The 12,151-nt window shown below is 49.7% G+C and overlaps 1 protein-coding gene across 1 annotated transcript in view; it reads left to right on the plus strand.

The window, feature by feature from the left end:
- The window catches only part of LOC144488570 (GRB2-related adapter protein 2-like), a 57,739-nt gene continuing 45,588 nt past the window's right edge, over nucleotides 1–12,151 (plus strand). The window contains exon 1 of the mRNA XM_078206632.1: nucleotides 1–120. Within this exon, the coding sequence (XP_078062758.1) occupies nucleotides 43–120 (78 nt within the window). The 5' untranslated portion in view covers nucleotides 1–42. The remainder of the gene's footprint in view (nucleotides 121–12,151) is intronic.

Consider the following 12,151-nt stretch of genomic DNA (forward strand, 5'->3'; position numbering starts at 1 on the left):
GCCTTTGGGTCAGTTTCTGAGCAGTGAGGCGGCTGCGAGGGAATGGAGGCCGTGGCCAAGTACGAGTTCCACGGGGCGGGAGAAGACGAACTGAGCTTCAAGAAAGACGACATCCTTAAGGTACGGCGACCGTTTGTCTTTACTCGCGAGCGGTCTCTCTGACATCCTGTGCGAGGTCACAGAGCTGTACAAGCGCTCTGAGAAATTGAACTGGATGCCGGTGGAGGGGGTGAGGGGGGTTGCCGGGTGGGGGGTGTGGTTGCAGAAAGACACCGAGACCTGAGTACAGAACTGGGGCAACCCTGTCAGCCCCACTCGCAACCCTGTTCATTCACCCTGTCACCGGCCATCAGCCAGGACCGGAACGTTCCAGACAAATACCCTGTGGTGAGGGACAAATAATTTATTTTTAAAAAGAGAGGACAAAGAAAAGAGAACAAGAGTTAAGGATCTTTGAACTGAAAGATTAGTCATCGATATTGGCACCGACATTCTCATGATAACTTCATTGCGGCGTTAATGTAAGCCTTCTTGTGACACTGATGAATAAAATTAGCTTAGATCCAAGGTACCAACCATGTCAACCCCATCTCCATTTTCTGGTGTTAGATTTGGGGGCTCTACACCAGACCCACAAGACCCCACCCTGCCCCACCCACTAGGGTTATCGAGGACAACAATTTAAATTGGCCTATTTCTCACGTCTGGGCACTGAAACCCCCCCGAATGAGTGGGTATCATGAGAGGGCAGAAGGACGACCCAATATCTCTCTCGAGTTTGGCCACTTGAGGAAGGTCGGAGAGGCTGCTGGTGTCCTTTGGGCTCCCAGCCTGGCTGATCTCTGACCCTCGAGGTGAGCTGGGGAGGCACAAACGTTTCCCAGGAGTGGGGGGGACCTCCTTATACAAAAACAGAAAAATGCTGGGAAATCTCAGCAGGTCTGACAGCGTCTGTCGGGAGAGAGAATAGAGCCAACGTTTCGGGTCTAGATGACCCTTTGTCAGAGTTAAGAGCAAAGAGCTCTTACGATCTTAGACAAAGGGTCATCTAGACTTGAAACGTTGGCTCGATTCTCTCTCCCGACAGACGCTGTCAGACCTGCTGAGATTTCCCAGCATTTTTCTGTTTTTATTTCAGATTCCAGCATCCGCAACATTTTGTTTTTATCGGGGACCTTCTTACGTTTAGTTGTTCTGCTGTCTCCCTCTGACTCTTTGTGATAATTGCCAATTAAAATGACAATGTTGATCATTAGTAGGAGTTTGTCAAAGTGATGCAGACAATAATATATGGTTTATAAATAACAAAATAATCTTAGCAAATTATTCCCCCCACTGTTGATCATCGACACCAGGTTCTCTGGTGTCACTGTCCCTTTCTACATAGTTTTAAAGTTTATTTATTAGTGTCACAAGTCGGCTTACATTAACACTGCAATGAAGTTACTGTGAAAATCCCCCAGTCGCCACACTCCGGCGCCTGTTCGGGTACACTGAGAGAGAATTTAGCACGGCCCAACACACCCTAACCAGCACAGTCTTTCGGACTGTGGGAGGAAGCCGGAGCACCCGGAGGAAACCCACGCAGACACGGGGAGAAAGTGCAAATTCCGCACAGTGACCCAAGGCCGGAATCGAACCCGGGTCCCTGGCGCTGTGAAGCAGCAGGGCTTGCCACCGTGCCGCCGCCGTAAGTGACTGTAGGATAAGTGACTGAGGGTGGCACGGTGGCACTGCTGCCTCACAGCGCCAGGGACCCGGGTTCGATTCCCCGCTTGGGTTACTGACCGTGCGGAGTATTCACGTTCTCTTCGTGTCTGCATGGGTTTTCCTCCGGGTGCTCCGGTTTCCTCCCACAGTCTAAAAGACGTGCTGGTTAGGGTGCATTGACCCGAACAGCCGCCAGAGTGTGGCGACTAGGGGATTTTCACAGTAACTTCATTGCAATGTTAATGTAAGCCTTACTTGTAACGAATAAATAAACTTTATGGTAAATGTTGTGCTCCCAGTGGCGGGTTGTGGGAGGCATTTTTCAGAGCAGATGGGGGAGGGGGAGAGAATCAGGCTACATCTCTCTCCTCTCTCCCTCTCCCTCCCTCTCTCTCTCCCCCTCCTGCTCTCCCTCTTGCTCTCCCTCCTCCTCTGATCAGGGCTCCCTGTCTTACACATTGCCCACTAATATTCAAAGATGCATGACTTATGTTTGAAACCATTGGATCAGGCAAAAAATGTCATTCTTCTTTCTTTTAATGGTTTTAATTACAGGTGAAACTTTGCCCAGTTTGCAAAATGATGTCCAACTTCACTGTAGTTTCCAGAAGGGTGCATTTGTGAGTTTCCCAAGAGCAACAGTTCTGATTTAAAGAGGATTGTTTTCCTGTTCTCCGCCCCCCCCCCCCGCTCCCGCAGCCAAACCTCATGTTTAATCCCCTCCCTGCAGGCCTTCTTGGTTCCTTTCTGTCCTGTCCTTGCCTGTTCCACATTGCAGCGTCTGGACAGTGAGGCCAGCCAGCCGGTCGGCTGCTTGATTGTGGAGGCCATCGTGGCCAGGCTCGATCATGCCCTTACCCACAGACGGAGCTTTCAGCTATCATCACCCGACGGTGATCTGGAGCAGGAGCCCTGGGTGGGCATTGGACAGGGATTGGAGCCGGGATGTCATGGCTACACACAGTTTGGCAATGGAACTACCCCAGGCAGCAGCCTTTGTGCCAGATTCAGGCATTTACATCTTTCTCTGCAATGTCCACAGACAGGGTGTTGGTTATAGCTCAGTTGGATAGAGTGTGGCGCACAGTGCAACCTACAGCTTTGATTCAATCCACATACCAGTAGTTATTGGAGCCTTGCCTCCTCGCCTGGCCGCACGCTTGCAAAGTGGTGACCCTCAGGTATATCTAATACCTCTCGAACAGAGAGAGATGCCAAAGGTGCTTTGTGGACTAAGCCTAATCACCAAGAGGGAGGTGCAGCGTTCGGAGCAGCAGAACCCCGGCATGTTCGGGTTCTCCGTATCACTCCAATGGCAACGCTGCCGTTACAGTCAAGATAATTTGGAGGAGGTCATTCAGCCGTGAAGAATTCCAAGGATCATTCTTGAAGCCATGATTTGTTTTTACAAATCTAGAGCTCATCTGGAATGTCACCGGAATTTAGTGGGGAGCGGGTACAGGGGAACCGGGTGCAGGGACGGGGTAGAAGGGAAAGGGGATCAGGGGGAGGGGGAGCAGGGGGAGGGGGGAAAGGGGTACATAGAAATCATAGAACCCTTACAGTACAGAAAGAGCCATTCGGCCCATCGCGTCTGCACCAACCACAATCCCACCTAGGCCCTACCCCCATATCCCTACATATTTTACCCACTAATCCCTCTAACCTACACATCTCAGGACACTAAGGGGCAATTTAAGCATTGCCAATCAACCTAACCCGCACATCTTTGGAGTGTGGGAGGAAACCGGAGCACCCGGAGGAAACCCACGCAGACACGAGGAGAATGTGCAAACTCCAAACAGACAGTGACCTAAGCCGGGAATCGAACCCAGGTCCCTGGAGCTGTGAAGCAGCAGTGCTAACCACTGTGCTACCGTGCCGCCCATACAGGGAAGAGGGAGTGGGGGAGGTAGTGCAGGGGAAGGGGTTGCAGGGGAAGAGGGTATGGGGGAGGCGATACAAGGGGAGGAGGTGAAGGGAAGGGGTTACAAGGGGAGGGGGTGCAGCGGAAGGGGTTGAAGGGGTGCAGGGGGAGGGGGTACAGGGGAAAGTGTGCAGGGGAATGGGGTGCAGGGGGAAGGGGCTGCTGGAAAGGCAGAAACTGAAAAGCTGCAAGTTCTCAGTTTAAAACTCAGGCTGTTTCACCCAATTGCTAATCCGAAATCCCTAAAGCCTTCAGTTAAGGACGAATTACCGAACAACTTGTATTTGATACAGTGAACATCACCTTACGGCAGGCACAAATTTGACACCAAGCCACAGAAGGAAATATTGGGATAAGTGACAAAAATCGGCATCAAACAGGCTTTAGGCTTTAAGGAGTGTCTTCAAGGCAGAGAACTTTCGGGGAGACAGTTCCAGAGTTTAGGACCCAGGCAGCTGAAGCCACGGACACCAACGGTTAAAATAGACGATGATCGAGAAGGGTGCAGAGTTCTCGGAGGGTTGCAGGAGATTTCAGAGAAGGAGGGACAAGGCTTTGGAGGGATTTGAAAATAAGGATGAGAATTTCAAAATTGAGGCTGATGAGTTTGAAGTTTCCAGGGAGGCTTTCCATTGGAATGGACAAGTCTGGAGGCTTCGGAGACATGAAGCAAGAGGACATAGGAGACCCATTGTGAGCCTCGACACTGGCTTAGCGATCCAGGGGGAGGGGAGGGGAGGGGGGCGTTCGAGAGACGGCAACAGCCAGTGCGTCAAAGCTGCAGATTAGAGACCCAATCTGGTTATCTTCATTGGAGCCGAGCACAGGACAGCAACATTCCTCCAAGGAGGCTGTCGGAGCAGGGAAGAAATTACAGCCATTTTAAAATAGAAGTGATTGCAATACTTTCAATGGTAAATGGTATGTTCCACTGACAAAACTGCACCATTTACTTAAAGCTCAAAGCCGATTCAGGAAGTTGAACAGACCTTAATCAGGGTCACATGAAATCAGAGTGCAGGCCAGCTTACAAATTAGCACCAGTGCTTGAATTTCTCAGACAGTCACTTGGAGAAGGATGTTGAAGTTGGGAGATTTGCAGTCTGGTTTGGCAAGCAGATCATCGATAGTTTAAGAAAGTGCAGAGTGGAAATGTCTTCCATTTATTTACATTTCTTTTCCTGTCATTTAAAAGATGCAGAGGGGCTCATGGTTAAAAATAAAATTTAACCAGTCAGAGTTACACAGGGACAGAATAATAACGGGGCACGGGACCCCGACTGAGATGCGGAGCAGGCATTTAATAACACTTCTTCCCCCAGCGCTGGCTCAGTGAGTGGCCCCCTTACCTCGGAGTCAGAAGGTGGTGGGTTCAAATCCCACTCCAGACGCTTGAGAACAGAAATCTCAGGCTGACATTCTTGGGAAGTATTGAGGGAGTGCCGCACTGTCAGAGGGTCAGTGCTGAGGGAGTGCCGCACTGTCAGAGGGTCAGTGCTGAGGGAGTGCCGCACTGTCAGAGGGTCAGCACTGAGAGAGTGCCGCACTGTCAGAGGGTCAGCACTGAGGGAGTGCCGCACTGTCAGAGGGTCAGTGCTGAGGGAGTGCCGCACTGTCAGAGGGTCAGTGCTGAGGGAGTGCCGCACTGTCAGAGGGTCAGTACTGAGGGAGTGCCGCACTGTCAGAGGGTCAGCACTGAGAGAGTGCCGCACTGTCAGAGGGTCAGTACTGAGGGAGTGCCGCACTGTCAGAGGGTCAGTACTGAGGGAGTGCCGCACTGTCAGAGGGTCAGTACTGAGGGAGTGCCGCACTGTCAGAGGTTCAGTACTGAGGGAGTGCCGCACTGTCAGAGGGTCAGTACTGAGGGAGTGCCGCACTGTCAGAGGGTCAGTACTGAGGGAGTGCCGCACTGTCAGAGGGTCAGTACTGAGGGAGTGCCGCACTGTCAGAGGGTCAGTACTGAGGGAGTGCCGCACTGTCAGAGGGTCAGTACTGAGGGAGTGCCGCACTGTCAGAGGTTCAGTACTGAGGGAGTGCCGCACTGTCAGAGGGTCAGTACTGAGGGAGTGCCGCACTGTCAGAGGTGCTGTCTTCTGGGTGAGATGTTACACTGAGGCCCACACCCTCTGCCATCTCGGTTCTCTTGGGAATTTTCTCTGTGGCTTCCAAACTACAGCACATTTTGCTGAAAACGCCACTTAGATGTGCAGTTTCAGGAAGGCTGTCGGTGTCTGAGAGCGGGAAGTAGTGTGGTTAGACCACAGCAGACTGGCAGCAACTTGGGACTGCACTAATCATCTTTATTATTGTTTCATTAACACCACTGAAACAAATGTCCAATTGTGTGATTTTTATCATTTCTCCTGGAGCTGAATCGCCAAACGGTCACCGTATGTTTCATTCCCTCAGTTAAACACAATGATTGGAAGACCAGTTCACCTGCTCGTAGTGATGTTAATTAGGGCAGGAAATTGGCCTCAGTAACCAGACAGACCACCCTCTGCTTTTCTATGCAAGAAGTCTCACAACACCAGGTTAAAGTCCGACAGGTTTATTTGGAATCACGAGCTTTCGGAGCGCTGCTCCTTCATCAGGTGAGTGGCAGTGCAACACTCCCTCTGACAGTGCGGCACTCCCTCAACACTGACCCTCTGACAGTGCAGCACTGCCTCAGTACTGACCCTCTGACAGTGCGGCACTCCCTCAGTACTGACCCTCTGACAGTGCGGCACTCCCTCAGCACTGACCCTCTGACAGTGCGGCACAGCCTCAGTACTGACCCTCTGACAGTGCGGCACAGCCTCAGTACTGACCCTCTGACAGTGCGGCACTCCCTCAGTACTGACCCTCTGACAGTGCGGCACTCCCTCAGCACTGACCCTCTGACAGTGCGGCACTGCCTCAGTACTGACCCTCTGACAGTGCGGCACTCCCTCAGTACTGACCCTCTGACAGTGCGGCACTCCCTCAGCACTGACCCTCTGACAGTGCGGCACAGCCTCAGTACTGACCCTCTGACAGTGCGGCACTCCCTCAGTACTGACCCTCTGACAGTGCGGCACTCCCTCAGTACTGACCCTCTGACAGTGCTCAGTATTGCACTGGGAATGTCGGCTTGGATGATTGACTCAAGTGTTGGAGTGGGATTTGTACTGACTACCTTCTAATCCAGAGGTCAGCATTCTACCCACTGAGCCACTGCAAGGATGAAAGAAGTAGACTCAAAATGCACAAAAATAAACTGTTAAAATCTACATTATTTGGAAGGTTAGAGATTTCTCCCAGCATCTTGGCAAATACTTATCCTTTTCCCAGCCCTTTACTCATGGATTCCAGCGTCCGGAATCCACTTTGGGATTCCCTATCTCAGTGATTGTAGCTAAATTCACCAACATGCACATTGGCCAGTTTTCCTCACGTGTAAATGATTAAGATACGGATTAAGTTATGGCAGGACAGCGTCACGTTTTGTAACTACCTGCTTCTACTTATCCGCCTGCGTTCTGGGCTGTTTTGAGTTGTCTTCTTTCATTGAATCCCCACAGTGCAGAAGGAGGCCATTCGGCCCACCGAGCTTGCACAACAATCCCACCCAGGCCCTATCCCCAGAACCCCACGTATTTACCTTGCTAATCCCCCTGACACTAAGGGGCAATTTAGCATGGCCAATCAACCCAACCTGCACATCTTTGGAGTGTGGGAGGAAACCGGAGCACCCGGAGGAAACCCACGCAGACACGGGGAGAACGTGTAAACTCCACACAGACAGTGACCCGAATCGGGATTTGAACCCGGGTTCCTGGCGCTGTGAGGCAGCAGTGCTAACTACTGTGCCACCGTGCCGCCCTCAAAGAAATGGCAGTGATGTTAAATAAATATTTAGCATCTGTCTTCATGCTCGAAGACACAACTTCCATAGTGGAGAACCGAGGACCTGATGGAAATGTGGAATTTAGCGATATGATCATCAGTAAAGAAAATATATTGGAGAAATTTTGGGGCTTAAAGTTGACAAATCCCTAGATCTTAGGGTTTTAAAAGGGGCTGCTACAGAGATAGTGATGCCTTGGTTCAGATCTTCCAGAGTTCCCTTGATTCTAGGACAGTTCCCAAGGCTTAGAAGACAACCTACACATCTTCGGACTGTGGGAGGAAACCGGAGCACCCAGAGGAAACCCACGCAGACACGGGGTGAATGTGCAAACTCCACACAGTCAGTGACCCAAGGCCGGAATCGAACCTGGGTCCCTGGCGCTGTGAGTCAGCACTGCTAACCACTGTGCTGCTGCTTATTTTTCTGCCATTTCCCGTCAGTGCTGTTCCACTTAAACACTTAGCGTATGTGCACTTATTTTTGTAAATGCTTGGATTGACCCATTTGGGTGGACTTTCTTTAAGATATTCCTTTTTTTGCTTATCCAAGCCACGCAGTATAAGACTGGGAGAGCAGATTTAGAGGTTTCCTCTGTGGCACCAGCCTTGTCTTGGTACTGATTGTCACTCGTACTTTGAAATGTGTTTACCTCTGTTAACATAAGACACCAGAGGAGAAGGCGAGTTAACCCTTCAAACCCTCCTCCACCACTCAATACCATGACGGTTGATCTGCAACTTTAACTCCACCTTACCGCATTATCCACTTGCCCCTTGATTCATCGCTACTCAAAAACCCATCGCTCTCTGCCTCGTATACATTCATCAGCCTCCCATCCATTGACTCTGTCTACACTTCCCGCTGCCTCGGCAAAGCAGCCAGCATAATTAAGGACCCCACGCACCCCGGATATTCTCTCTTCCGCCTTCTTCTGTCGGGAAAAGGATACAAAAGTCTGAGGTCACGTCGCAACCGACTCAAGAACAGCTTCTTCCCTGCTGCTGTCAGACTTTTGAATGGACCTACCTCGCATTCAGTCGATCTTTCTCTACACCCTAGCTATGACTGTAACACTACATTCTGCACTCTCTCCTTTCCTTCTCTATGAACGGTATGCTTTGTCTGTACAGCGCGCAAGAAACAATACTTTTCACTGTATGTTAATTCATGTGACAATAATTAATCAAATCAAATCAATGAGTGAGCATCCATCACTCTCTGGGCTAGAGAGTTCCAAAGGCCCACAAGCCTTTCTCCTTGTCTCAATCCTAAATTGCCAGTCCATTACTGTAAACCTAGACCTTCTTCCCAGCATCTTCCCCGTCTCGCCCCACAGATATTTCAGTGATCACTTCCTATTCTGCTGAACTTCAGGGAATATCCATAGAATCCCCACAGTGCAGAAGAGGCTTCTTGGCCCATGAAGGGTCACTGTCTGTGTTGAGTTTGCATGTTCTCCCCGTGTCTGCGTGGGTTTCCTCCGGGTGCACCGGTTTCCTCCCACACTCCAAAGATGTGCGGGTTAGATGGATTGGCCGTGTTAAATTGCCCCTTAGTGTCAGGGGGGCTAGCTAGGGTAAATCCAAGGGGTTATGGGGATAGGGCCTGGGATTGTATTCGGTGCAGACTCGATGGGCTGAATGGCCTCCTGCCCTGTAGGATTCTATGATTTTATGAAGTCTGCACCTACTCTCTGACAGAGCATCTTACCCAGGCCCTCTCCAACACCCTATCCCTGTAACCCCACACATTTAGCGCGGCCAATCCACCTAACCTGCGCATCTTTGGACTGTGGGAGGAAACCGCAGCACCCGGAGGAAACCCACGCAGACACAGGGAAAACGTGCAAACTCTACACAGACAGTGACCCGAGGCCTGGATTGAGCCCGGGTCCCTGGAGCTGTGAGACAGCAGTGTTAACCACTGTGCCACCGAGCTGCCCATATTGTTCCATGCTATTCAGTTTCTCCCCATAGGACAGCCTCATCCCAGGAATCAGTGTAGTGAACCTCTGTTCAGCCTACAAGGCTCATAAGGGAAGAAAGAAAGCAAGAAAAACTTGCATTTAGGTAGCGCCTTTCACTACCATCGGAAGTCTTGAAGCGTTTTGCAGCCAGTGAGGTGAATTTGAGGTGTCGTCACTGTTTTAATGTAGGACGCGTGGCAGCCAATTTGCGCACAGCAAGATCCCACAAACGGCAATGGGATAATGTCCCAGATAATCTGTTTCTGTGATGTTGATTGAGGGCTAAATATTGTCCATGACATTGGGGATAACTCACCTGCCCTTCTCCGAAATAGTCCACGGCATTCTTTACGTCAGCCCGAGCAGGCAGATGGGGCCTCATTTAATGTTCAAAACAAAAAATGAGTCAAAAGCTTACACAGTTCTCCAGGTGCACGTCTCACAAAGTCCCTGTACAACTGGAGTAAGACTTCTGCACTCTGATACTCCAATCCCTTTGTAGTAAACTTTGTAGATAACTTATTATCATGCTTTTAGAGTATTTTACTATTTTGTTTTTTTCTTCCTAAGTGGATAACTTCACACTTCCTCACATTATATCTGCCATACCCCTTTGCAGCCTCTTTGTATCCTCCTCACAGCTTACTTTCCCACCTAACTTTGTATTGTCAGCAAACTTGGATACGTTATTATCACCCCTCACGTAAGCCATTGATGTAAATAGCCACGGCTGAAGTACCGATCCTTGTTATATTCCATTGGTTACAGCCTACAAACCCTGATAATTACCCATGTGTTCCCAGACTGAGGAAGAGTCTTGCAAACTCGACACATTAACTCTCTCTCTCTCTCACACACACAGATGTTATATCATAAATAACCATAGTATCCCTACAGTGCAGAAGGAGGCCATTTGGCCCATTAGGTCTGCACCGATTCTCTGACAGACCCTTGCCCCAAGTCCTTTTCTCCCCCCTATCCCCGTAACTCCACTCATTTACCATGGCTAATCCATCTAACCTGCACATTGTTGGACACTAAGGGGCAATTTAATATGACCAATCCACCTAACCTACACATCTTTGGACACTAAGGGGTAATTTAGCATGGCCAATCCACCTAACCTGTACATCTTTGGACACTAAGGGGCAATTTAGCATGGCCAATCCACCTAACCTGCACATCTTTGGAGTGTGGGAGGAAACCGGAGCACCCGGACGAAACCACACAGACACGGGGAGAACATGCAAACTCCATACAATCACCCAAGGCCGGAATCGAACTCGGGTTCCTGGCGCTGAGAGGCAGCAGCGCTAACCACTGTGCCACGGTGTTAACTGACCTGCTGAGCATTTTCTGTTTTTATTTCAGATTTCCAGCGTTTGCAGTGTTGTGCTGTAATTTCATTTATTCCTACGCTCTGTTTTCTGTCCATTAGCCAATTCTCTGTCCACGCTAATATATTATCCCCCAATTCTAAGACCTTTTGTGTAATAATCCCTTGTGTGTCACTTTATTGAATGTGTTTTGAAAATGCAAATGTATCCACTGGTTTCGCCTTAATTATGTTGCCAGATATAATCTCAAAAATTCAAATAGGGGTTTGTCAATTCCAATTTCCCTTTCAATACATTTCATGGGCGGCACAGTGGTTCGCTCTGTTGCCTCATGGTGCCAGGGACCTGGGTTCCATTCCAGCCTCGGGTGACTGACTGTGGGGAATCTGCACGTTCTCCCCGTGTTCCTATACTATTGCCACCCCAGTAGTATAGCGTCTGCACAGGCTCACTGACAGAGCATCTTATCCAGACCTCATGTATTTACCCCGCTCATCCACCTAAACTACATATCTTGGGACACTAAGGGTCAATTTAGCATGGCCAAGGAACCTTATCTGCACGTCTTTTGGACTGTGGGAGGAAACCGGAGCACCCGGAGGAAACCCACGCAGACACGGGGAGAACATGCAGATCCAACACAGACAGTGACCCAAGCCGGGAATCGAACCCGGGTCCCTGCTGTGATGTAGCAGTGCTAATCACTGTGACGCACCTAATCTGCTTTGTTCAGATCTTGGACTTAACTACATCACTCTCAAACTCAATATAATAATGATATGATCACTATTCCTGGGGGTCTTTTTACAACAAGGTTATTAGAAACATAGAAAAACTACAGCATAAACAGGCCCTTCGGCCCACAAGTTGTGCCGAACACATCCCTACCTTCTAGACCGACCTATAACCCTCCATCCTATTACACTCCATGTACTCATCCAGGAGTCTCTTAAAAGACCCGATTGAGTTCGCCTCCACCACCACTGACGGCAGCCGATTCCACTCGCCCACCACCCTCTGTGTGAAAAACTTACCCCTAACATCTCCCCTGTACCTACCCCCCAGCACCCTAAACCTGTGTCCTCTCATAGCAGACATTTCCACCCTGGGAAAAAGCCTCTGAGAGTCCACCCGATCCATGCCTCTCAACATCTTATACACCTCTATTAGGTTATTAATTAATCATTTTTTCAATAGCATTTTCACTGGTGTCTCCGTGAATGCTGTGCTTTTAGTAAGTCAGATTATTAGGTTTAGTTACTCAGTGACTAAACAAGGAAAATCTATTGGATTTCTTGCTGTTGAGAAGAACTTTACAACCCAACCTCTGTTAACAA

Source organism: Mustelus asterias, unplaced genomic scaffold (genome assembly GCF_964213995.1).
Source record: "Mustelus asterias unplaced genomic scaffold, sMusAst1.hap1.1 HAP1_SCAFFOLD_1670, whole genome shotgun sequence".
NCBI lineage: Eukaryota > Metazoa > Chordata > Chondrichthyes > Carcharhiniformes > Triakidae > Mustelus > Mustelus asterias.